Below are 23,770 nucleotides of genomic sequence, written 5' to 3'. Positions count from 1 at the left end.
GAATAGTTTTCAAGGAATATTTTTTATAATTGAAACATGTTCGTCTTAAGCCATCAAGATATAAAGCTTCCATTGGTATAGTATTCGAATTCCAGTGTGAACTGAGGTTCAAATGATATTTATATGGTTTAGATTGACAAATGGCTATTTTATCCGGGGTTTTTTGAATCGGAAATTTTCCCAATGGTCCTAATAAAGCTCAAATGTTCCAGAAAGGTGTCAATGGGCATATGTTGTCTACAAAACAATACCTACTATGATTTATGTTTGTTTTGGAAGGGTTGTTTAAGTATATTTGTATGAGAAATCCTCCCTAAAACAGTTTTGATGGCGTGATAGCAGATAGACGTAGAAACAACGGAATACGAGAGGTTATGAGGTATGGAAGCCGATTTTCATACAAGGGACAGGAAACCGCCGTACTTTTCGCTGAATATTTTAAAAATGTTTATCGAATTGGTAACAACGAAGAAGTGGACAATCCAGTCGAACCTGCCACCGATCTGCTGGAGTTACGTCAATTCTGGTAAGACAACTGGACCAGACAGTTTTCCAGCCAAGTTGGTTAAAGAATTCAAGGATGAACTCGTTGAACCTCTCACTTATCTTTTCAACTTCTCGGTGTCATCCGGTCATTTTCTACCTCTTTGGAAAATCTCTCATATAACCCCAATTCATAAAAAAGGCACTCGTTCAAACGAGGAGAACTACAAGGAAGAACTAGTCCACTGTTACCCAGTTATTCGAACGATTTGTCTAGTCTACTCACATCTTTACGAACGAACGAGTTCGAGAGCGCGTTTCAACTGTACAACACGGCTTCTGGAAAGAAAAATCGGTTGTGACTAATCTTTGTGAATTCTCCTCTATAGTCACGAATTATATATCTAAGGGGTATCAAGCCGACTGTGTTTATACGGACATGAGCATGGCCTTTGATGTGGTGAGAATAGATAGCTCTTTGCGAGCCGCAACCAATTTCAATATTAATGGGGAGTTGTTGCTCGCAAAAGTTGGACTGTGCGTAACCACATCAATATTGCGTCTTTTCAGAGCATTCTTTGTACTGTTTCGGAACCACTACACCGAATGTGTGTTGTTCATAACGCATTTAGTGTTCTATCGAATGTTCAATGTATTGGACAGCTCAAAATCAAAACACTTTTGAAGCATCAACGGGTGCCAGTATCGGTAATATTTTTCAGAATGCTGCTATCGCTAAAGCAGTGCAAGCAGTAATCAATTTTTTTTTTAATAGAGGGGGAATGTTTGTAATGATTTATTTATGTACTAATATCTATTCAGAATTAGTATTGTGTGCTGCCACAAATGGTGACATTTCAAAACAATTAGCTTATTGTTATTGTTATTAGCTTTCACAGTTAAGTTAATGTAATTGTAGGAAAATTATTAAACCTACTTGTCAAGGAAAAAAAAAAGGAATAGAACAAAACTTGACATATTTTCTAATGTTTCTACATTAGTGAGCCTATGTAGCTCGTTCGTGCTAAACCAGGGAGGACGCTTCAAAATCATTTTCAAAACTTTATTCTGAATCCTTTTAAGTGTCTTCTTCCTGGTTGTACAACAACTTGTCCAAATGGGAACTGCATATAACATTGCTGGCCTAAAAATTTGTTTGTAAATTAACAGTTTATTCTTGAGACAAAGTCTAAAATTCCTGTTGATAAGAGGATATAAACATTTGATATACTTATTGCACTTTGACTGGATATTTTCAATGCGCTCCTTGAAAGTAAGATTCTTATCATAAATTAGCCCTAAGTAATTAACTTGATCAGACCAATTTAAGACCACACCGTTCATCTTAGTATGAGTAGTAGTATGAAGTATGAAGAAAATATATCTAAACTTTTTTGTAGCCGACTGCATATAACACAAAGGCTTTTTCCTTTTGCGGAAATACTTGTATCGTCACAAAACAGAGATTTCTCACAACCTGGTGGTAAATCAGGAAGATCAGAAGTAAAAATGTTATATAAGATTGATGGCCCAAGATACTCCCCTGAGGTACACCAGCTCTAACAGGCAATCTATTAGATTTACCATTTAGATAGTTAACCTGAAGAGTGCGGTCAGTTTAATAACTTTGTATCATTTTTGTAAGGTAAAGCGGAAAACTGAAATTTGACATTTTAGCTATTATACCTTTATGCCAAACACTGCCGAATGCCTTTTCTATATCTAGTAGAGCTGCTCCAGTCGAATAGCCTTCAGATTTATTAGTTCGAATCATATTTGTTACTCTAAGTAACTGATGAGTAGTGGAATGCCCATGGCGAAAACCAAACTGCTCATTTGCAAAAATTGAGTTCTCATAAGTATGTGTTATCATTCTATTGAGAATTATTCTTTCAAAAAGTTTGCTAATAGAGGAAAGTAAACTAATTGGTCGATAACTTGATGCCTCAGCTGGATTCTTTTCTGGTTTTAAAATTGAAGTGACTTTGGCATTTTTCCATTTCGTAGGAAAATTTGCTAGTGCAAAGCATCTGTTAAAAATTTTTACCAAGAAATTTAAAGAGTTTTCGGGAAGTCTTTTAATAAGGATATAGAAAATCCCATCATCTCCTGGTGCTTTCATGTTTTTGAATTTTTTGAGAATAGTTCGTGCGAAGTTCATGCAAGTTTGTTTCCAATACCTCTTCAGAAAGAAATTCATGGGTGGTGATCTGATCATACTTTTGGTTTACTTCATTTTCAATAGGACTTACTACGTTCAAATTGGAGTTATGAACGCTCTCAAACTGCTGAGCAAGTTTTTGAGATTTTTGTTCATTCGTTAGAAAAATGCAATCACCATCTTTAAGGACTGGAATGGGCTTCGAGGGTTTCTTAAGAACCTTCGAAAGCTTCCAGAAAGGTTTTGAATAAGGTTTTAGTTGTTCAACTTCTCTCATGAAATTCTCATTTCGCAAGAGAGTGAATCTATGTTTAATTTTCTTTTGTAATTCTGGAAATATAATTTTCAAAGCAGGATCACGAGATCTTTGATATTGACGTCTCCGTATGTTCTTCAAACGTATAAGAAGTTGAAGTTCACTGTCAATAATTGGTGCATTGAATTTCACTCTTGCCTTAGGAACTGATAAATTCCGGGCATTGAGTATTAAGCTACTAAAATTTTCTAATGCTCTGTCAATGTCATCACTATTTTGTAAAATAATATCATCATTCAAATTTTCCTCGATCGTAGAACGATATCTATCCCAATTAGTCTTGTGATAATTTAACACAGATCTAGTGGGATTTAAAATAGTTTCATGAGAAATAGAAAATGTTATGGGAAAATGATCAGAATCAAAGTCAGCATAAATCACTGCATTAATGGCTTTGATTTGTTAGTACCAAATCAATTGAAAATGGATTCCTAATAGAAGAATAACATGTAGGACCATTTGGAAATAAAACTGAATAAAATCCAGCCGAGCAATCATTGAACAATATTTTTCCATTGGAATTGCTTTGAGCATTATTCCAAGATCGATGTTTCGCATTAAAATCACCGATGATTAAAAATTTAGATTTAATTCTTGTAAGTTTTTGCAAATCTCCCTTGAAATAATTTTTTCGCTCACCAGTGCATTGAAAAGGCAAATACACTGCGGCTATAAATAAAATGCCAATACTTGTTTCAATTTCAATTCCCAAACTCTCGATAACTTTGGTTTCAAGATGGGGTAAAACACGATGTTTTATTCGACGGTGGATAACTATTGCAACTCCTCCACCGGCAACATCAATTCTATCAAACCTATGAACTATAAAATTTGGGTTCTTTTTTAGTTTAATATTTGGCTTCAAAAGCGTTTCAGTCACAACTGCAATATGTACATCGTGGACTGTTAAAAAATTGAAAAATTCATCCTCTTTCGCTTTTAAAGAGCGATCATTCCAATTTAGAAAATTTACAGCATTATTTAAAATCATTGCTGAAATTCAATTTCATAACAATATTAGTTGTAAATTTTATACCTTCTTGAACAGCCTCGTACATCGAGTTACAGTTCAACAAAACGGACATTAGCTGCAGCATGGATTGTTGTAGGTATTCAATCTTTTCTGGAGTTGGACTACCTAAATCAATACTGGCTGACTTTTCAGCACCAAACACGAGTGGTTTGTTACTGTTTGAATTTGAAATATTTCCTGTAAGGACACTGGCATATGAACAGCCTGGTGTTGCCTGAACAGGATTTTTTGTCTGAAATTAGTTATCTGAATTTAAATTAATACCTACAGACACACCTGCTAATGAAAGTGCTGGTGATGCCTGAACAGTACTGAAAGTCTTTTGATTACCCACATTGACAACGGGTTGTTTAGAATTCCTACGTTGTCTAGAAGCAATAATTTTTGACCTTACAGGACAATTAAAAAAATTAGACTTGTGATTTCCCCCACAATTTACACATTTGAAACTATTAGTGGTCTCTTTCACGGGGCAGATATCTTTCGTGTGGCTTCGACATTGAGTAAGATTATGGATTTCTCCATGTCTCTTGAAATTTTCCCACTTTATTCGCACGTTAAATAAAACACGTGCTTTTTCCAAACATTTCAAATTATTTACTTTGGTACGATCAAAATGTACTAAGTAATTTTCCTGGTGTATTCCAGTTTGATTAATTTTGGCATTTGCCTTTCGTTTCATCAAAATTACTTGGTTGGGAGCAAAACCAAGTGATTCTGACAAACATTCTTTAATTTCCTCAATAGTTTGGTCATTTGAAAGACCTTTCAAAACAGCCTTAAACGGTCTCTCGTTTTTGGCATCAAAAGAGTAAAATTTATACATCTTTTCAGTCAAATACTGTAAAGGATGTTTATGGCCATCAAGAGATTCGGCCAAAATACGAATTTCGCCTTGGCGGCCAATTTGAAAATTAACTTTCACATTCGACAGAAACGATGAAAGCTCTGATCGAAATGCTTTAAAATTTGCTACATATACCACAATAGGTGGAACTTTAACCTTCTTCATAACGGTTTTATGCTCAGTTTGAGAAGTTTGAATTTCTTGATCCCCAACGGAAGAAAGAATATCATACCTGTTAGTCGAAATTTCAGTGTCACTTGGAGGAGATGCCTCACGTTTCCTTGAAGCCGCATCAAACCGAGCTTTTTTATTTTTTCCAGGCATAACTGGAAAACTTCACTACACTTTCACTTCACTATAGAATTTGATTAGAAATATCTCAAACCAAATTTACTTACTAAACACTCGTTAACGTTAAAAACAAATTTATTACGTTGCGTTTCAACAGGTAGTCTTTCAAGAAGATTGCCTGTTGAAAGCGAAAAACAAAGTTTCAATATCTCTCGGTAGTCTAAGACTTAGCCTCGAGCTGTTGGTAAAATGCGACCGTACTGTAGGACAGTTCAAGTCGATCTGGAAGCAGTAATCAATACTAATGATCTTGGTACTGACTAGGTTAATGCAAATATGAACTGATCGATTCACTATCATGAATCCGGTCATTCAAAAACATCATCGAATCAATAACAATTAAAAAGACATTGGATTTGTTTAAAACATTTTGCATTTAACGACGATTCTGGTTCTATTCATATGCATTCGGTTCCACGTTACTGGTACCAGCATCAGTAAATTCGGATGCAACAAGGCTCGCTATTGGCGGTTTCGGTTGCTCACGGTTATTAGAGATGCACGAACCTTTGATACACACCGACTCGCGAAAGAAACCAACGGTTTTTTGAGCGCCCCAAAACCGAAGTCTCCCGAAACACCACGATTTTGTGTGTATTATACATATTCTGATTTCGATCTCTGTCAATGTATTTATTACGCAACTGTTGCGTTATCCTTTTGACATATTTGTTGTGCAAAGCCAGAGCATTTAATGTGCGTTGGTGTTCAGTCAGGTATTCCACAGGGTAGCCACCTGAGTCCATTGTTATTTGTAATGGTTATGAATAAATTGCCAAATTTCATTAATCGAGCAGTAGTAGGGTAACCGCTCCTATATTCATCTCAGTTCCTATATTCATCTCATCACGCCTTTTTGATCAAATTATCGTCAAGTTTTACCATATTTTCAACGTAAAACTTTCAGCCACTTGAGAAAATCGAGAAGCAAACAGATTTACTTTCAAAAATTTGTCGAAATTTGACGGTAAAATGAACAAATGAAAGAAATAAGATGAACATAGGTGCACCAAGCTGTTGAGATGAATAATGGAGCGATTACCCTACTAATTGCCGCAGATGATGTGAAAATTTCCCTGCCAATTAAAATCGCCGAAGATTGCAAACTACCTCAAGAGGATCTGAAGAATTTTAGAAGATTCATTGATAGAAATGGACTCAAGATAAATGCGAGTAAATGCTCTGTTGTAACGTACACCCGAAGAGTTCGTCCGATATTGTTTGACTACATGTTAGGACCTTCCATTTTACAGCGCGTACAGAATGTTCGAGACCTAGGTGTGGCAATGGATCAGTCTCTCACATTCAACGATCATATCGATAGAGTAGTAAAGGAATCGACGCAACTCTTTGCACTTACACGACGATTCGGACGAGAATTTACGGACCCTCATGCTATTCTTGCAATCTACTTAAGTCTTTTCAAAACAAAACTGGATTTCGCGAGTGTGGTTTGGTGACCAAAGTATGGCGTACAAAAGCAACGACTTGAATCAGTTCAGTGTAAAATCGTAATATTCGCTTTAAGGCACCTCGGATGGAATGGTGAACTACCAGAATATAAAAACCTTTGCTGTCTAGTAGATCTTGAAATAATAAGTAGTAGACACCAGATCACAGATATAGTGTTCTTCTGCAATATACTCAGTGAACAGATTGTTCGTCGTCGGAGGGTCTTTGATCCTCCAATGAGTACGAAGAACTACACACAACACGAACCCACCAGCAGATTTATGAACTAGTTTAATAAACTGGAGGACGTAATTTGTATAAACATGACTCCAGAAGTGTTTCGAAGAAGACCTAAATTATATTTGAGAAAACAGAAAACAATATACTTAAACGCAAAGATTTATTGTATCTAGATTTGAGAGTGGTAACGAGCTGGCAGCCTATGTCCAATAAACAATAAACATTAAACAATTTCTCTCGCATCTAACGTGTCACATGATTTGCTGCTTCCAACGTGTTAGCGTAAGCCCGGTTCTTTTCCTCCACCACTACGCGCGGTTTCCACTGACATCTTTATCACCTCTTACCTTGTTTCACTGGAGTCGTGGATATGCTTCCACTGATCGTTTAAGTCCACGCCGGATGATAATGTTCTCTCCGTCACCAAGAAGGCGAAGGTGGCAGTCCAGTGCAAAAGATGTGGCATTCAGTACCCAGTCAACATTTTCATACGTATAATAATGATTTGATTCCAATATCCGCACTCATATATATCATAAAAACTCACATTTGTTGAACAAAAACAGCATATACGTACTATTTTGAAGGCGAATAACTGTGGTTAACTGGAAAGTTCCTACGGGCTGAAGGTGGTGAAGAACATTTTCATACGTGTCACCTTCAAAAGGGTGACATCCGTGAGATTGATTAAATTTGAGATTGAAAATTCAGCGCAACTGAAAACGAACGTGCTAACTCTCACGATTTTTGATGAAAAGATGAGTTTACCGCAACCTGGTGGGGTGACACCCAAGGAGAAAGGAGTGACACACACGCCATTGAGTGGAACCAAACAAAATTTTCGAAGAAAAATCTGTAATTAGTTTTTGAATATATTAAAAAAAAACTTATAACAATCAAAAATGATGCTGAAAAAAAACAATCAAAAATATACGGAGAAAATTCTAGATTATACATACGAAAAGGTTGTGTTCACAATCGTTCTACAAATATCCAAATTCGTGCTAGCGTGATTCTCAAACAAGTTTATAACCGATTTGCGACCACATTAGCTGCCTAGCGTTGAAATGGAAAAGCTTAATATTTAGTCAGTAGTGGCTAATGAAATACAAATAAATCTATACATTTTAAAGCTTTCTTTTGCAGTTCCGTCTTTCTTCACAACAAAATTTATGCTATTATATTGTGATCTTGAACAAATGATCATCATAACCTTCATGAATTTGTTGATAATCAAGAATTGATTCAATTTACTCTACAAAAAAATATTTACTATGAGTAGTCAATCGATTTATAGCTAATTTAATAACAAATGTTCAATCTCTTCCCTGTCGAATATTATTTAACGCTGTTCTAACTTAAGAAAGTCTGCATTGTTGCAATGAAACCAGTTCGTTGGTTTTAAGCTTTGCGTCGAGCTGAATATGCGATTCCATGAGAACAGGAAACGATAACGAGATGCATATCTTAGTTATAACATTTTCCCGTTACAAAATGCGACCCGTTTTGGTTTCCGAATGAAGTCACCCAGCTGTAGTCGGAACCAGTTTTATGACAAGTAGCATGTTTAATTTAATAATTTGATAATATGATATAAATCATTCGATGTCTTAAGTTTAAAATCATGAATTTTACAAGCTTGTTTTATGCTACTATCAACTTATGCAAATTCTCCCCGTCTTTCTTCCAGTGGCAATCGGCCGAAACCTGCGGCATCTACCTTGCGTGGTGCGGAGCACGGGCGCTGAAGGTATCTGTATGTTTGCCATTGACTGCTTCAAAGCGAACGGAACCCACCTGGGAGTGTGTATCGATAAAATATTCTTCGGTTCCTGCTGCCAGGTTAAAGTAAGTACCAGCATAGTAGCTTCAAAATTGTGGGCTAACAGAGAGACCTCAAACTTTCAGGATGATAGCTTACTGTTCAACCATGAAATAACGGACAACAGTATAGACCATAATCACAGCTCCGGCTTGCACTTTCAGCACTTTCCACCGGCGGTGGTAGATACCAATAAAAAACCACCGCTCACTGAAACGCGGTTGCCCACGACGGCGGCACCCAAAAACGCAACGAGATATGAGTTGATCAGCACTTCGTCCACGACCACTCACCGAACAACAACAAAGGTGATGCGAAGGAATACAACCACTTCAACGAGAAAACCAACAACAACAACAACGATGAAAGTAGAGCTAAAGGATGACTTGCCATCTACAACGGATTACTGGGAGTTTTCCACTTTCCAATACGTCCAAAACAATAAAAATCCTACCCATATAACCAACAATCGTCGAACGACCACAGCACCAACTTTCAAAACAACTACTAAAAAGCTTCCACCGAGAACTACTCCCACAACCACAACAACAACAACTACTACTACTACGACTACAGCAAAACCAATTAAAACTCGCAAACCGGCTCCAAGTCGAAATAACACGCGTGCTCCAACACCTCAACTAACCACCCCAAAGACTGTTGTTACTACCTTACCAGAAAATAAAAGGAACCTCACTACTTGGTCAACGATAACGAGACGTCCTGTAACACCCGTGGATACGACGACATATTATTCTAGACGTCCGACCACCACAACTTCCACTACCGTGACACGTACAACCATGCCACCGAGAAGACCAACGACAACATTTACTCAATTGCCCAAGGAAACTACCATTTCGAGCACAACAAGACGACCAACGACTCCTCCTTCAATAATTCCAATGACTAGACCTATAAATAGACTAAGACCTACCATAACAACTACAGTTGAACCTGATACCACCAGAGCTACGAGACCAAGACCACGGCCAACATCAGTAATTGTCACTGTGCCTGCAACATCGCTAGATCATCTGCTCGAAGATCTTGTAACAACTCTTCAGACAGAGCGAACTTCTGTTGAGACTTCGTCATCCTTGAGACCTAGACCGAGCATGAGTAGTAGCATTAGTAGTAGATACCCCAACACTACAATTAAAATTACAGAAACAACCACTCCTACACCAACAACAACAATCTATCGCCGGCCTACTACCACAACTACAACAACTGCCAAACCAACTACTTCTTCTACAACTAACACAACTCCTCCGACGACTAGCAAACAAACTACTACAACGACAACAGAAAAGCCCACAACGACTAGAACAACCACTCTTAATGCTACTACAAGTACCACTGTTCCTACAACAAAAATTTCCACCACCTTCGTCCCCTCGACTGCAAAAACTACCATGAGTTCAACAACCAGCAGCACCACTCCAACAACAACTACGACTACAACTACAACAACAACTACCCCCAGGCCAACAACAACAACTACCAGGCCAACAACAACAACTACCAGGCCAACAACAACAACTACCAGGCCAACAACAACAACTACCAGGCCAACAACTTCGACTACCAGTGAACCCCGCACAACGACATCTGGAAGAATAACACCACCTGCGGATATTGATTATCCACCGGAGACGTCGCAAATCCACAACTTTCTGGACGAAACAACAGCCGGATCCGGTTTAGTTACCTGGTCTAGTATAATTGATGACGTTCCCTTCGAGAAACAACCAGGTAAGTCAAGTGTGACAACATCAGACTAATCATCTTCATTCGCCAATAGCAACCGAGTGACTAATTCTGTTCATTCATTAGTGCCGGCAGGTCCCACTACCTCAAATAGTTGGATACTGATTCATACACTAACCCCCGAAGAGGTGCTTGCCACCAGCGGAAATCAAACGTTTAATCACAATTCGAGTACGCAATCATCACCATCATCATCCGTCACGTTGATAGATCAGACGCTACCAACGCTGCCGGAGGATATTGCACTTCCAGCGCATGAACCGCAACTTCCTGAAGCCGCATACATTTACACCATTCATGACGAAACTAACCATACGCTAATCGATGAGCTCACCTCTCATTCACAACTTGCCACAACATCGTCACCCACAGAAGTCGTCCTTAATTTTTCGTCTGTAGCTAGCCAAAAACCCAGCACTGCGGGCAGTAGTTATCCCACCAGTAGCGCCCCCTACACAGCAACATCAACGACAACGACCAGAACAACACCAACCACAACTACCACCACTACTACTGTGGCCAGCACCAGCACTACTACCGAAGCGATTCGGGAGGTGACTAGCAGTAGTACTACTAGCAGCTCCGGTCCAGATTCAACTCCACTAGATGAAGAGACAGCTTCAACTGTAACTCCTGAACCTACTACGAGGTCAACAACCACTTTGTCAACAACCCAGTCAACAGTTCCAATGACATCCACCGCTTCATCGCTATTAACCAGTGAGCAAGCAAGCAGTACAGGCACAAGCAGTGCCCCTTTAGAACCTAACAATAACACTACGATCACTGACATCTCCACCTCACTTCTAAACGGAATCATTACTCAACTTCAGACAGGCTTAGCCTCCCAAACAAGCACACTGCTTTTAAGCACTACTACAGAACAAGAAACCTCGCAGGGTAATTGAGTTCTTTTTGTTAACTGTCACGTTCTGACCAACTTTTTCCATTGCTTTAATAAGAATCGCTGTAAATTTAACAATTTTTCATTAACAGCAGCTACCTCAACGATTGCACCGGAAGTCCTAATTGAAATATACGATCCCACGACATCCTCACCGAAGGAGCCTTCAACGACGCAGACCTTCCACTGGGAACAGTCTACTACCGTCGAACCGGTAACTGACTCCGTAACCGAAGATGGAAGCTTTGAAGAGGGCAGCGGAAGCGAAGAAGAATCCGGTGAAGAAGGAAGTTCCAGTTTCGAAAGCTACGAATCCACTCCGGAAGCGGTTAGTTCCACGCCGATGCTGCTGCCGGTGACGGACGATATTTTAAACGTGAGCATCTCTTCGGAACAACCGGCTACGACGATAATTTCTACCGTCTCAACAACGACAACGACGACGACCGATTCGAGTACAAGTACCGGAAGCATCAGTGCTGCCAGTTCGACAACGCCACTGAACATTACCAGTTCGCTGCAATCGATCGCTTCCATGTTTAACATTTCCACCAGCACCGGAATGCCGATTCGGTTTCCTGACGACAACAGTACCGAAACCAGCATTAGTAGCAGCAGTACAAGCAGCAGCAGTTTTGGTACCAGCAGTGCCAGCAGTAACGAAAGCACTCCAGTAACTGACGGTGTCACGTTATCGCCAGATGTGCTAAGCACTTCTACCATACCGACGCTGGAAGGTATCGACTATCGAGTGGGTAAGTTTCAAATAATGCACTGTCTACATTTTGGGTTATTTTATTGGCTAAAAACGAAAATTGGCTCAACTGCGTACCTCAAAAATATTACTTTACATTACGAGAATAGTTTTAGGATTCTTCTGACTAACTTATGTAACAAAGCAAATTTAGAAAGATAGATACTTATTTGCCAACATTTCCTTTGTTAAGCTCGAAATATTTTTATCCGCATCCCAGAAAACCGATGCCATTGCCTTCCGGGTTAATGAAACTGTCTTCTCCTACTTCAGAAGGATTCTTTGGTCTGTTGATTAATCAATAACGCTTCTCATCCAACAACCGGCACGATCGCCATGTTAATCAAGGATTTTTCTCGATTTCTTCAAATACTTCATATATAAAAAAATATAAAAAAAATTGTGTTAAAAAAACTCAAAGAAATGCGAATGCGAATGCAAGTTGATTCAATCATTAATTCGATACCTTTCCCAAAAGAGGCTAATTCAAAAGGTTTTTGGACCTTTCAACCCATTTTATACTTCATCGGAAAATGATAGCGCAAAGCCAGTTCGAATTGCGGTCGCATTGTATCACATTTCACATCCGTAAACCTATTGATCAACTGCGCAATTCACAATCAAAGATCATCATCTTCTTACACATGAATCCCACGAATAAGGAATACACATTTTTCCACCACCCAACCGTGGAGAACTGTAATAAAATGTGTAACAAAATAATTGATAATAGCATGAAACTATTTCAACCTTGAGAATGAAGTTCATTGCTTGCCGGGAGTCACGATCATCGGGTTGTAAGTGCAGTTCGCCTCGGTTTGACGGCAGGATGCATCGTAAAAGTAGCAGTAGTAGTTGCTGCAAGCACTACCAGTAGTTAGTTGAAAGCAAAAGGAAGGTGTGGAAAGATTGTCGTCATTATTCGCAATGCAACATACCAAAGCCGACCCATGCCGAGCCGTGTCGTCACCGTGCGGTTGTGGGACATCACGATCAGCCGAAAGGAAGTGTAGAAAAAAAAGGAAAAGACATGAAAGGTCTGTTTTTATGTAGTATCACTGTAAAATGATTCAGTAACAAATTTAAACAATGATCGGTACATATCGTCGTGGTGTCTTTCTTTGTTCTGTTTTGCTGTTCGCATACGGATGATGTTTCAATAGACAAATGTAGATATCTGCCAAACACTATTGATAAGATAACTTGCTTTATATGACAGATAACTTGCTATACAAATTTTCGGTGGAACATTGAGAATGCTTCATTTTTGATGATCAATCATGTTTCTGTTACACTACACAGTAAAAAATTCTGAATTTTACACGTCACGTAAAATTATTTCTCGTTGAAATTTCAGTTGCTTCTGACGTATACCACGATTTTGTTCGAAAATTATGTGCGATATCATTGAAATTTGCGTGGAAAATTATTGAATTTCTATCATAACCGATGGAGGCAATTCTTTATATGTGATTCGACATAAAGTCTTTATGTCGAATCGCATGTTGGGAATTGCCTCCATCGCTTATGACAGAAACTTCCATTAAACTCCACGCAATTTTAAATGATATTGCACATAATTTTCAAACAAAATCGTGGTTTACGTCAGAAGTAACTGAACTTTGAACGAGAAAATATTTTACGTGACACATATTATTAGAATTTTTTACTGTGTACTTATCACCTGGAAATTTATGTTAAAGACAGGACAAATGTTCAAATTAGTCCAACCAGTCCAACAGAGCTCGAATTTAGTGTGATAGTCACATATTCATCTGCATGACTGTCACGAGAAGGCTGCTTTTGTTAATAAGGGAACGACGGGCAAGACGGCCACCTCAAGGAAATCATTCATTGTTCTGTTCAAAACACATTATTTCAACCAACGATGTTCATAATGTTCGACATTGACTAAAGCTTTTCATAAAATAATGCAAACATTTACTTCATATGATGATTTTAAATTAGGGTAAAATGACCTTTAGTTGCCTGCTCGCCAGATTCACTCAATTTATACGAAAACTCGAGGGATTTTCGGGAAACTTCCACCGGAAAACATCTTATTCAGCCAATCTGCATCAGAATCACGAGAAACATTTATAAATTTTGATTTAGGCCGTTACAAATTTTATTTTCATTTTATGTCAACCCCCCCCCCCCCTTCAAAAATCTTGAATATTGGAAGGGGAAGAAAAAAAAAAGCTCAAACCATTTTGTTCATTTCATTGATTTTCCGACAGCATAAATGCTTAATTTGGCAACAAACAAGTCAGGTGACAGCGAGAGTATCGTCGAAAGGCAAACGAAATAAATAATAATAATAATAAAGTGTTATTTTTCAAAGTTTATTTGAGTGCAAGTTACAAACGTCGTAACTTGCACACAAACTTTGATCAAAGATATTTTTTTTTTCGTCTCGACGTTATTTATTTTTTGCCACCCCCTCTGCTAACTTTGAGAACCTTTGACATAAAAAGAATTCGAAATATGTATCAGCCTTAGTATAAATTAACCTATATTGCACCCTTCTACTGTAGTAAACCACTCGCCAGATTAACTCAATAAAATTAGCCTATGGTGGACCTATTTCCTATAGTGGACCACTTAATATCGGCGCAAAATCGAGGAATTTTTTTTTAGAAAACTGTCATCGGGAAACATCTTATCCAGCCAATCTGCATCACAAACATTCATAAATCCCGATTTATGTTAAAAGAAATGGAGTTAAACTGACTAGTGGTCCACTAAACGGTAATAGAATATCTTGTCCATCCAGTCTGCATCACAAACATTCATAAGTTCCGATTTATTTTAAGAGAAATTGAGTTAATTTGACAGGTGGTCCATCATAGGTTGATAAAGTAAAGGGGTTCATTACAGGGCAATTTACCCTATGTTTTAGAGAAATTGAGTTAATCTGATGAATGGTCTACTATCGAAAATGGGTCGACTTAAGATTAATTTACCCTACCGTTCACTGTGCACACGGAATCATTTACATAATTCACAAGTAGTATACTGCCGGTACCCGCATAACTGTCCCATACTGATTTTGGTCACTTTTGAGTTATCATCGGGAATCGACTTAATTGTTATCATATTTTCTGGAAAAAAATTAAAATTGATACTTTTGTATGGTAAAACATGGAAAAAATACCAAGTTGTTTTTGTCCCATATTGAAAGTACCCGCATAACAGTCCCACTGCATAGTGGTACAAACTGCAAACATATAATTTTGCTCCAGATTAGTGTATATCGGATTATTTTTATTTAATTAACTAGACTAATGTTGTTTTTCTGCAGTACAATCTACGTTGCCAATGATACTGCCGGTTGCTGGTTGAATTTATATGTGATGGGACAAAACATTCGAGTACTTTTGAAATGTACCCGCATATTTTGTCCCATTTTGTTTTTTTATTTAAGTTATATAACGTAAAACCAATTCCATCCATGGTTTTTTGTTCTCAACGATAAACTTGTGGTGCCATGAAACTGTTATGGTCATTGGTTCTGGATGTAATTGCTGGAAATCCGAAAATTCACGGATAATTTTAAATCGCCGTTTTCTCAACATGTTGTTTTACATTATGGGACAGTTATCCGGGTACCGGCAGTATAGAGTAGAACTACCTTGAATAGACACTTCCTTCAGTTAACTACCCTGACGAAAAACCGTTTATTCTTTCAAATTAAATTAGAATTTACGATAAAACTACCTTGGATGGACCTTGTCCATTAGTGGACCGGTCAGATCAACTCAAATTTTATGAATACTCGAAAGGTTTCCAGAAAACTTTAATTGGGAAACATCTAACATTTTTTTTAACATGAATCGATGTTTATGAATGTTTTTGATGCAGATTGGCTGGAAATGATGTTTTCTAATGGAAGTTTTTCGAACATCCCTCGAGTTTTCGCACAAATTGAGTTAATCTGGCGGGTGGTCCACTACAGGAAAGAGGTCCATTATAGGTTCATTTATCCTATATCAAGAAAATAGAAAGTTTTTCGTTAGGGTGGTTTACTAATGGAAGTGGCCCCATCCAAGGTAATTCTGCCGAACAAATATTTTTTAGATAGGATAGAACTTCCTAAGATGGACCACTTCCTTTGATAGACCACCTCGACGAAAAACTGTGTAGGGTAAATTAACCTATGGTGGACCCATTTCTTATAGTGGACCACTCGTTAAATTATCTCAGCTTCTCTTAACATAAACTAAAATTTGTACCAAAATGTTTCTCGAGATTCTGACGCAGATTGGCTTAATAAGATGTTTCCGAAGGAAGTTTTTGTGAAAATCCCCCGAGTTTCCGCATAAATTGAGTAGGGTAAATTAACCTATAATGGACCACTTTCCTACAGTGGACAACTCCGCCTGATTAACTCATTTTATGCAAAGACTCGAGGGATTTTCAGAAAACTTCCATCGGGAAACATCTTGTCAAACCAGTCTGCATCACAAACATTTATTAATTCCAACTTATGCTAAGAGAGACTGAGATAATCTGACGGGTGGTCCACTACAGGGTACAAAAGTAAAGGGGTCCACTACAGGTTAGTTTACCCTAAATCTGGTCCACTAATTATTGTTTCAATATATTTAATACCTCGAAATGCACAAAATTCGACTGGCATGAATAATGCTCGAAAAATATTAATAGTTTATATAAAAATAAGCAATGGTCCATCTTACCAGCCTTGTCCGGCTAACTCATTGTTCCCTTATGACTCATAGGTTATTTTATGTTATATTAAAACGCCGTGGTAGCCGATGCATTCAAATACTTACACAAAAAAAAAAGATCCTTCAAAACTTCTTTTAACCAGTGTATGACAGCTCTCGGTATCCTATCTCCAAGAGACACCAATCCAAGTTCAGTCTCTCGTTGAACTTGAACATTAGATTAAATAGTGGACTTCTTTCCTATAGTCGACCACACGCCAGATTAACAGAGTTTATGCGAAAACTCGAGTGATTTTCAGAAATCTTCCATCGGAAAACATCTTATCCAGCCAATCTGCATCACAAGTATTCATAAATAACAATTTATGTAAAAAGAAATGCAGTCAATCTGACGGGTGGCCCACTATTATAATAGGTTAATAAAAAAAAATGGCTCACAATTTATCTCGGTACCAGTGAAGTTGTGCGGTATGATGGATTCCTCCAAATCTCAAATGCAAACGCGAAATGTTATCTGCGGTTAGCTTCAAGCTAAAATTAGATAATTCAATATGCGTATTCATCATTTTCAATTTGAATTCAGTCACTATTTTGATGAACCGACTATTTATAGGTTAACGCGGTGAGTCGTCGATTTCTCCAATTGATCCTGAATGATTTTAAGCTAAGTCAGGTTAAGATAGATTGTTACACTAGTTTAACTAGCGTAGCGCTCGGATAGCGCTGCTTCAACGAGGGGTCCGTCACCACATACCCCCGCCCGTGAGCCTGGATATCCGGAAGCCACTAGAATAAGTTTTCCACCATCGATGACGTCCAAAACATCTAACTTAACAGCTGGTCGTCGAAAAACCCCCGTTGAAGTCCTCACCAACACTTGACGAAATCTTCCCCGGGAACATTTTCTCGATCCGCCATCGTAGCCATTAGTTCCTCCGCGACCTACCAACCACCAACACTAGATCGCAAACTGCCATATTCTCGGACTCCTCGAGCCACTTTCACCTACGGATGATGACTGCTAGGTTTTCCTTCACCCATCGTCGACAGAACTCATTACAGATGCACTGAGCCAGTTTTCAATTCCTTATGAGCATGGATCGATCGTCTACTAGTGGTTTGACCCGAAGGAACTGCCCAGCAAAAATTATTTGACGTTAGTGACTCTCGTTCGGCTAACTCGAGTGATATGAATGTGAGTGACTTACAATTGACTATAACCTCTGCTTCAAGAATGACAATTTCTAGAATTTCGTCATCCAGTTTGCGAGCTGATTTCGAAACTGCCCCAGTTGCAACTTTGACCGATCGAACAAGCCTCTCACATGCGCTTCTCATATGGAGCACACCCTTGGAATGAATATCCTTGTGAATGTCCCGGTTAAGACTCGATTTTTCCGATCGATTTCCTCTGTAAGCTCCCAAATTGCGCCTCGGAAATATGTGGCATGTCCGTGCTAAATTCCCTCGGAGGTCCACGGCGAGACACAAAACGACGCACGGCCGTTATGAATGATTCCGTGCTGAGAGAATGTACCACTTCCATATAAACTGCTCTAATCGTGAGGTAGGTGAAAGGGACGACCAACTCCTACCAACTTTAGCGTAAACTTGTCCAAAATAATCCAGTACAACATAGGTGAAGGCACGAATAAAAGGGGTTAGGCGCATCTCGGGCAGAGGCGCCATGAAAAGAGACCTGGGAGCAGCTTTAACAATTCGGCACCAAATGCAGCTTTTCTCAATCAATGATCTTCTCAACCAACGATCTAAGTTTTGGGACTCCGAACCTCTGGCGAATTTCGTTGACGACAGCCTCGAAGTTGGCGTAGCGCATTCTCCGAATCCCACGGTCGTCTAAAAAGGAGCATGCGCTATAAATCAGACTGGATTGGTGAACATATTGGTGGCATTTTTCAGGTGGTCCCTGCGACTTAACAAGGATAGACAATTCATCTGAATAGGCCATTTCTGAGCAATCTTCCACAGAAGCTCTTCGGCAAGTTTCCGTTCTTCTTAGGCGAGGTCTCCTAGCTGCAATGTTTTCTGTTCCTTGCTACGGCTGTACTTGTTCACGTAGCGGAATACGAATTTGCTTTCTACGCGGAGTTCTACTTTTGTCGGCATAATCGGGCGTAGGACTGACCACAATCCTTCGGAATCGAAGACGATTATCTGTTGAGGGTTGTGGTCCACTATTCCACTTGGTGGCTTGGTCGGCGACGTTTAATTGAGTGGGGATCCATCTCTACTCCGTGGGATCGGTGGTTGTTAAGATATCACTTAGATGCAGACAACATTTCGCGTTTGCTGCCGTGATTTGGAGAATTTCGTCAAACCTCGCAACTTCACCCGTACATATCCCATTTTACCAGTCACACAGTGAAACGTATTGAAAAAATGACACAGACAACAGCTTTAGCGACTAAACTGTTGTGTTTTCATCTCTGATTTTGAAGTAAAAGTTCCGTACCGTGTTAAATAGTTGACTGCTGCCAAATAAAACTCAGGATTTTCTATATTCGATTCATTTTACTTATGTCTATTTATTAAACGAGGTTTATTATTATTTGAATTCTGTAAAGCTTCTAGAAACATTATGCCAAAAACTTTTGTTTACCAAATCTCTCTTCATTGACGTGAAGTTCAGTTGTAGCATAGTAACTTTATAGTAACTAGCATAGACTGCAATTTTGTAAAATTTAAAGATTAAAAATAGCAAGTACAACTATCAGGAACACTGAAATTTCTGAAAATGCAGATAGAGGCGCCTACGCCATACAATTATTGAGAGGGGAAAACACGTTTCCCCTCAGAAAAATTATTCGGGGTCAAAAAATGGCGTCGAAACAAGAAGCGTTGCGTAAGCGCAAAGTACAGTTTCACGAACTGCACAAAAATCCTGATTTTGTTTATTCCCCATTTTATATCTGATCAGTCCCAGATTTATATCTACGTATGTTGTGTCAGACCTCGCCTCAAATTTGGAATCGCTTCACTAAGTATTGCAACACTCAGTTTGAATTTGACAGCACTCCAAAAAGTTTATAATCACCTAAAATTGGCAAATTTATGTAACTCTATATCATTATTCCCACAACCTAGAGGGCTGGAGGCTTTAGCAAAGTTGTACACGAAGTCATGAGCTTGTGATCAGCGGAAAGTATGGTAACAAAATTCGACCGCAAAGTGGCGCTAGGGTGCAAATTTTCGGATTCACGAGATAAATCAAATTCAATGTACTGTATCATTGAATTTGATTTATCTCGTGAATCCGAGAATTTAGAAAGCTTCCTTCTTCAGTAAAGTTGTTCAGAACCTTAAGACCTTTAGGTTTATGCAAATTTTGGTTCGAAACTCGACCACAAACCCACAACATTTTAATCCAACCAATTAAAAAGTTGTGGGTTTCAGTTCCAGAAGTTGCTCAGGTGTATCATGGCGCTAGTGTGCATTAAGTTTTAGGTATTTTGAACTAAATTTATCTTGTAAATCCGTCCACTTCGAAAGCTGCAGTCATCATGAAAATTTTTCGGGAGGTCATGGACTTTTGATTTATGGACATTGGTTAGAAATTGAACCACTATGTGACGAAAATGTGTCATAATTTTTGATTGTTATAAACTTTATTAAATTCTGCTCGAGCGTCTTGATATAATATTTACACCAACCGAATACCGCAACATTTTGGAAAGTAAGAATCGCAGAAAAAGCAAAAGTCAAAATACGAATACAAAGAGACGATTGAGCGCACATTGACCTTCTAAACAACTTTACTGCAGACCGCATTTTTCTAGGAAGTTGAAATCGGAGGATGGTCAAGGTTGCATATTCAATTTCGGGGTGTCAATTTCATTCAATTGGTCGCGTGCCGATAATTTGCTCCACAAGTACAATTTTGAAACATGATGTACGACAAACTTGCAGTCATTAAGTAATGCTACAAGTTTGTCAAAGAAAGCAGTGCTCTAACTGTTAAGCCTAAAGTGTGAGAACCCATATTCAGTGGGCTATTTAGACAATATTCGCGGTGAAAATCATAATTTTCACGGTGAATATTGGCTGAATATTGCGCTGAACATGGGCTCTCAAACTTCAGGTATTAGAGTTAGACCATTCCCAATTCGACAAACTTATAGTACTACTTAGGGACTACAAGTTTGTCATACATCGTTTCTCAAAATTGTACTTGTGGAACGATCTACTGGCACGAGGCGAAAAAGCACCCCAAAATTGAATATGCAACCTTGGGTTAGTTAATGTCAAAATATAAATGCCCATATAAATTCTTTTTTTTTGTAAGGACCGTGGACATCCCACAACCCCCCCCCTCCAACAAGCTGTCCACGTGGTATGTGGGTGGCCCCTTAACAACTTTGCTGAAGACAGAAGCAGTTTTCAAAGTGATCGGAGCCATGACATAAGTTAAGAACAAAATGCAACGAATTTCATGCTTACTGGCACCACATAACGGTGAAATTCCACACCAACCAGAAGCCTTTGTCTTCATGAACAAGTTTGCTGAAGACCGTATATTTGTAGGCCTTAGGAAATATGAGATATCTCTTTATTTATTCCAGTTAATGTGAAATGGGGAGTGATACAATATTCAGGCGGGAAGTGTATATTTTGGAAATAATAAAGACCTCACATTTCGTGAGAGTGTAAAATGAAAATCTAAAACAGGAACATCCAACAAAGTTCATACAATTTTTCGATCAGGATTCGATTGCTACAAGAATAAAGGAAATCTAAAACTCGGTCACTTTTTAACGGATTTTCTTTGTTCCTGCTTTGGTCTTCTATTGGAAAATTTGCGATTATTTTTTTATTTTGAGATGCTAACTACTGTATTTTTTATTAACACAGATTTTGCCCTAGAACTCAAACTGGAAAAATATGTAAGATTAAAGTTAATTAAGTTCTTTGATTTTACTTTTGCTTTATTTTCTGTGTGGTCTCATCACTGCGAGCAGAGATTAGATCTATTGTGATATTGCCCAGGTGTTTTCTGTAATCCGCACTTCCTATTATTGTCAGTATCACTATTGAAGTTAGGGATACGCTTATCATTCTTATCCGTGCTTGTGTGTAAGTTTTCACCTTTTCGTTTAAAGCTTACTACTCTACTATACCGGGCCTCTGTCCCTCCTACAGGGCCGGACTCAGACGGTGGGGGGCCCGGGGTAAATTTGTATGTGAGGCCCTCTTCTCTTAAAACTTTTGGAGGTAACGTTCTGGGAGGTGACGAGCGAAAAATAGAAAAAAGGCCCCTTGAATCGGGAGGCCCGGGGCATTTGCCCCCTTTGCCCCCCCCCCCTCAAATCCGGGCCTGCCCTCCTCACAATATCACCTTATTACAATTTCCTGGAGAGAAATTTCATACGTTACTCACACCAGTTTTATTATACCAGGGACTTATTTTTGTTAGAAGGAGAGTCAACAGGAGCACTGTAGAATTCAGATTGAAGGAAAGGTACTTGGTGGGAAGCCTGAAAATAAACCCATGCTAAAGTCCTTTGGCAACCAAATGGCCTTATTCTACTAAATAAATGAATTTGATTCTACTAAGATTAGCAACCCACGACCACCCGCTATTTTTTGTTAGGGAATTAGGATTACGTTGTCCATTGATGTGAACTTTTGTAAGGACCACCCGCTCACCAAGGCGGACTCTGTAACCTTGCGGCCACGGAGCTCCCCTTTTGCTTACTTTTGCTTACGGGAAGACTTCATATAAGTCTCTGGAGATTCACACTTCCGAGTTGGGCAAAGGTACCACAATTCTCAGCAGCAGTTAAAAAGCTATAATCTTTCATTTATTTCGACTTTGTGTCCAAGGCCAAACCTGGGTTGACAACTGGCTGATAAAAGCGATAAAAATTGTCCTACTAAACAAACGTAGAAGCGATGAACCCGGCGAGCAATTACTCTGCGGCCTTTTGATGCACTTTACTTTTTGCTAGGGGCAGCAAAATTCACAGAAATGGTTTAAATCAATAATCTTCGATTTATTCTAGTTTACGCCTTAAGGTAAATTAGTTTTTCTTGTTTTTAATTTTCCATTTAATAGAACAAGCATCAGAACAAAGTTCATCAATGATATTACTGTAATTACGCATCATGTGTTAATGTCTTCCACGCATAAAACCAAAACTGTAAAACAAAAACTCCTTTTTATTAGTAGACATGAAAATGAATTGCTTTTTCATGATCGCGTCAAGACGCACAATAAAGCATCCCGTACTTAAATCGGCTTATGTATCTCATGTTTCCTATACTATTGATACCCTCTCGATACGATCGGTCGTTCACTTCTTTGTCCCGCCTGACCCCTGACGGTCTGTGGAGCATAATAAAACTCGAAAACACACCCCCTACAACCGGCATCAGTGGGCAGCAAACATTCTCGTGTGATAATTATAGTATACGCCCCGGTCACAACAGGATACCCACAATCCGGTTTAATGGTCATCGCCGTCGACGTTTTCGTAATCGCTGTTATTGTTGCTGTAAAGACAATTAATTACATAACGTTAACAAGTGTTACCAAATGAATCGTGACAGCAGCGAGTGGAATGACACACACACAGCGATCGGTTGCACCCCAGGAGTCAGAACTTGTTCTGATACCGTAATGTTCAGTGGACCGCCGCTGGTTCGGTAATGGCAAACGGCACGATCCCGCCTATTGTATACTACTTATCTCAATCTGCACAAATCTTATGAAATAAATCAACTTTTTCCACCTTCCTCTGATGATAATGAGAGTATTAAGTAAGTACAATTGTAATTCATGCCAGCTCGCAGTCGGAGAGGATGGCTCGGATTAGGGCAGAACAAGCGCAAGCGAATAAGGTAATATCTTATACAAAACCAGTAAATCAGGTGTACCTCGCGGTCTTTGCACTGCATTGTTCTGTGATATTCCGCCCGACTGCGG

The 23,770-nt window shown here is 38.8% G+C and overlaps 1 protein-coding gene across 6 annotated transcripts in view; it reads left to right on the top strand.

Moving 5' to 3' along the window:
• Positions 1 to 23,770, top strand: part of LOC129726899 (serine proteinase stubble) — a 134,787-nt gene that overhangs the window by 101,413 nt on the left and 9,604 nt on the right. For 2 of the 6 annotated variants that reach the window (XM_055684114.1, XM_055684113.1), the window contains 4 exons: positions 8,574 to 8,731; positions 8,792 to 10,463; positions 10,545 to 11,378; positions 11,475 to 12,137. In XM_055684114.1, the coding sequence (XP_055540089.1) occupies positions 8,574 to 8,731; positions 8,792 to 10,463; positions 10,545 to 11,378; positions 11,475 to 12,137 (3,327 nt within the window). The remainder of the gene's footprint in view (positions 1 to 8,573; positions 8,732 to 8,791; positions 10,464 to 10,544; positions 11,379 to 11,474; positions 12,138 to 23,770) is intronic. The other 4 variants (XM_055684117.1, XM_055684118.1, XM_055684116.1 and 1 more) reach the window with 4 other exon arrangements.

The sequence above is a fragment of the Wyeomyia smithii genome, chromosome 3, assembly GCF_029784165.1.
Source record: "Wyeomyia smithii strain HCP4-BCI-WySm-NY-G18 chromosome 3, ASM2978416v1, whole genome shotgun sequence".
NCBI lineage: Eukaryota > Metazoa > Arthropoda > Insecta > Diptera > Culicidae > Wyeomyia > Wyeomyia smithii.
Note: the sequence above shows the minus strand (reverse complement) of the source record. Positions and strands in the feature narration are given on the sequence as shown.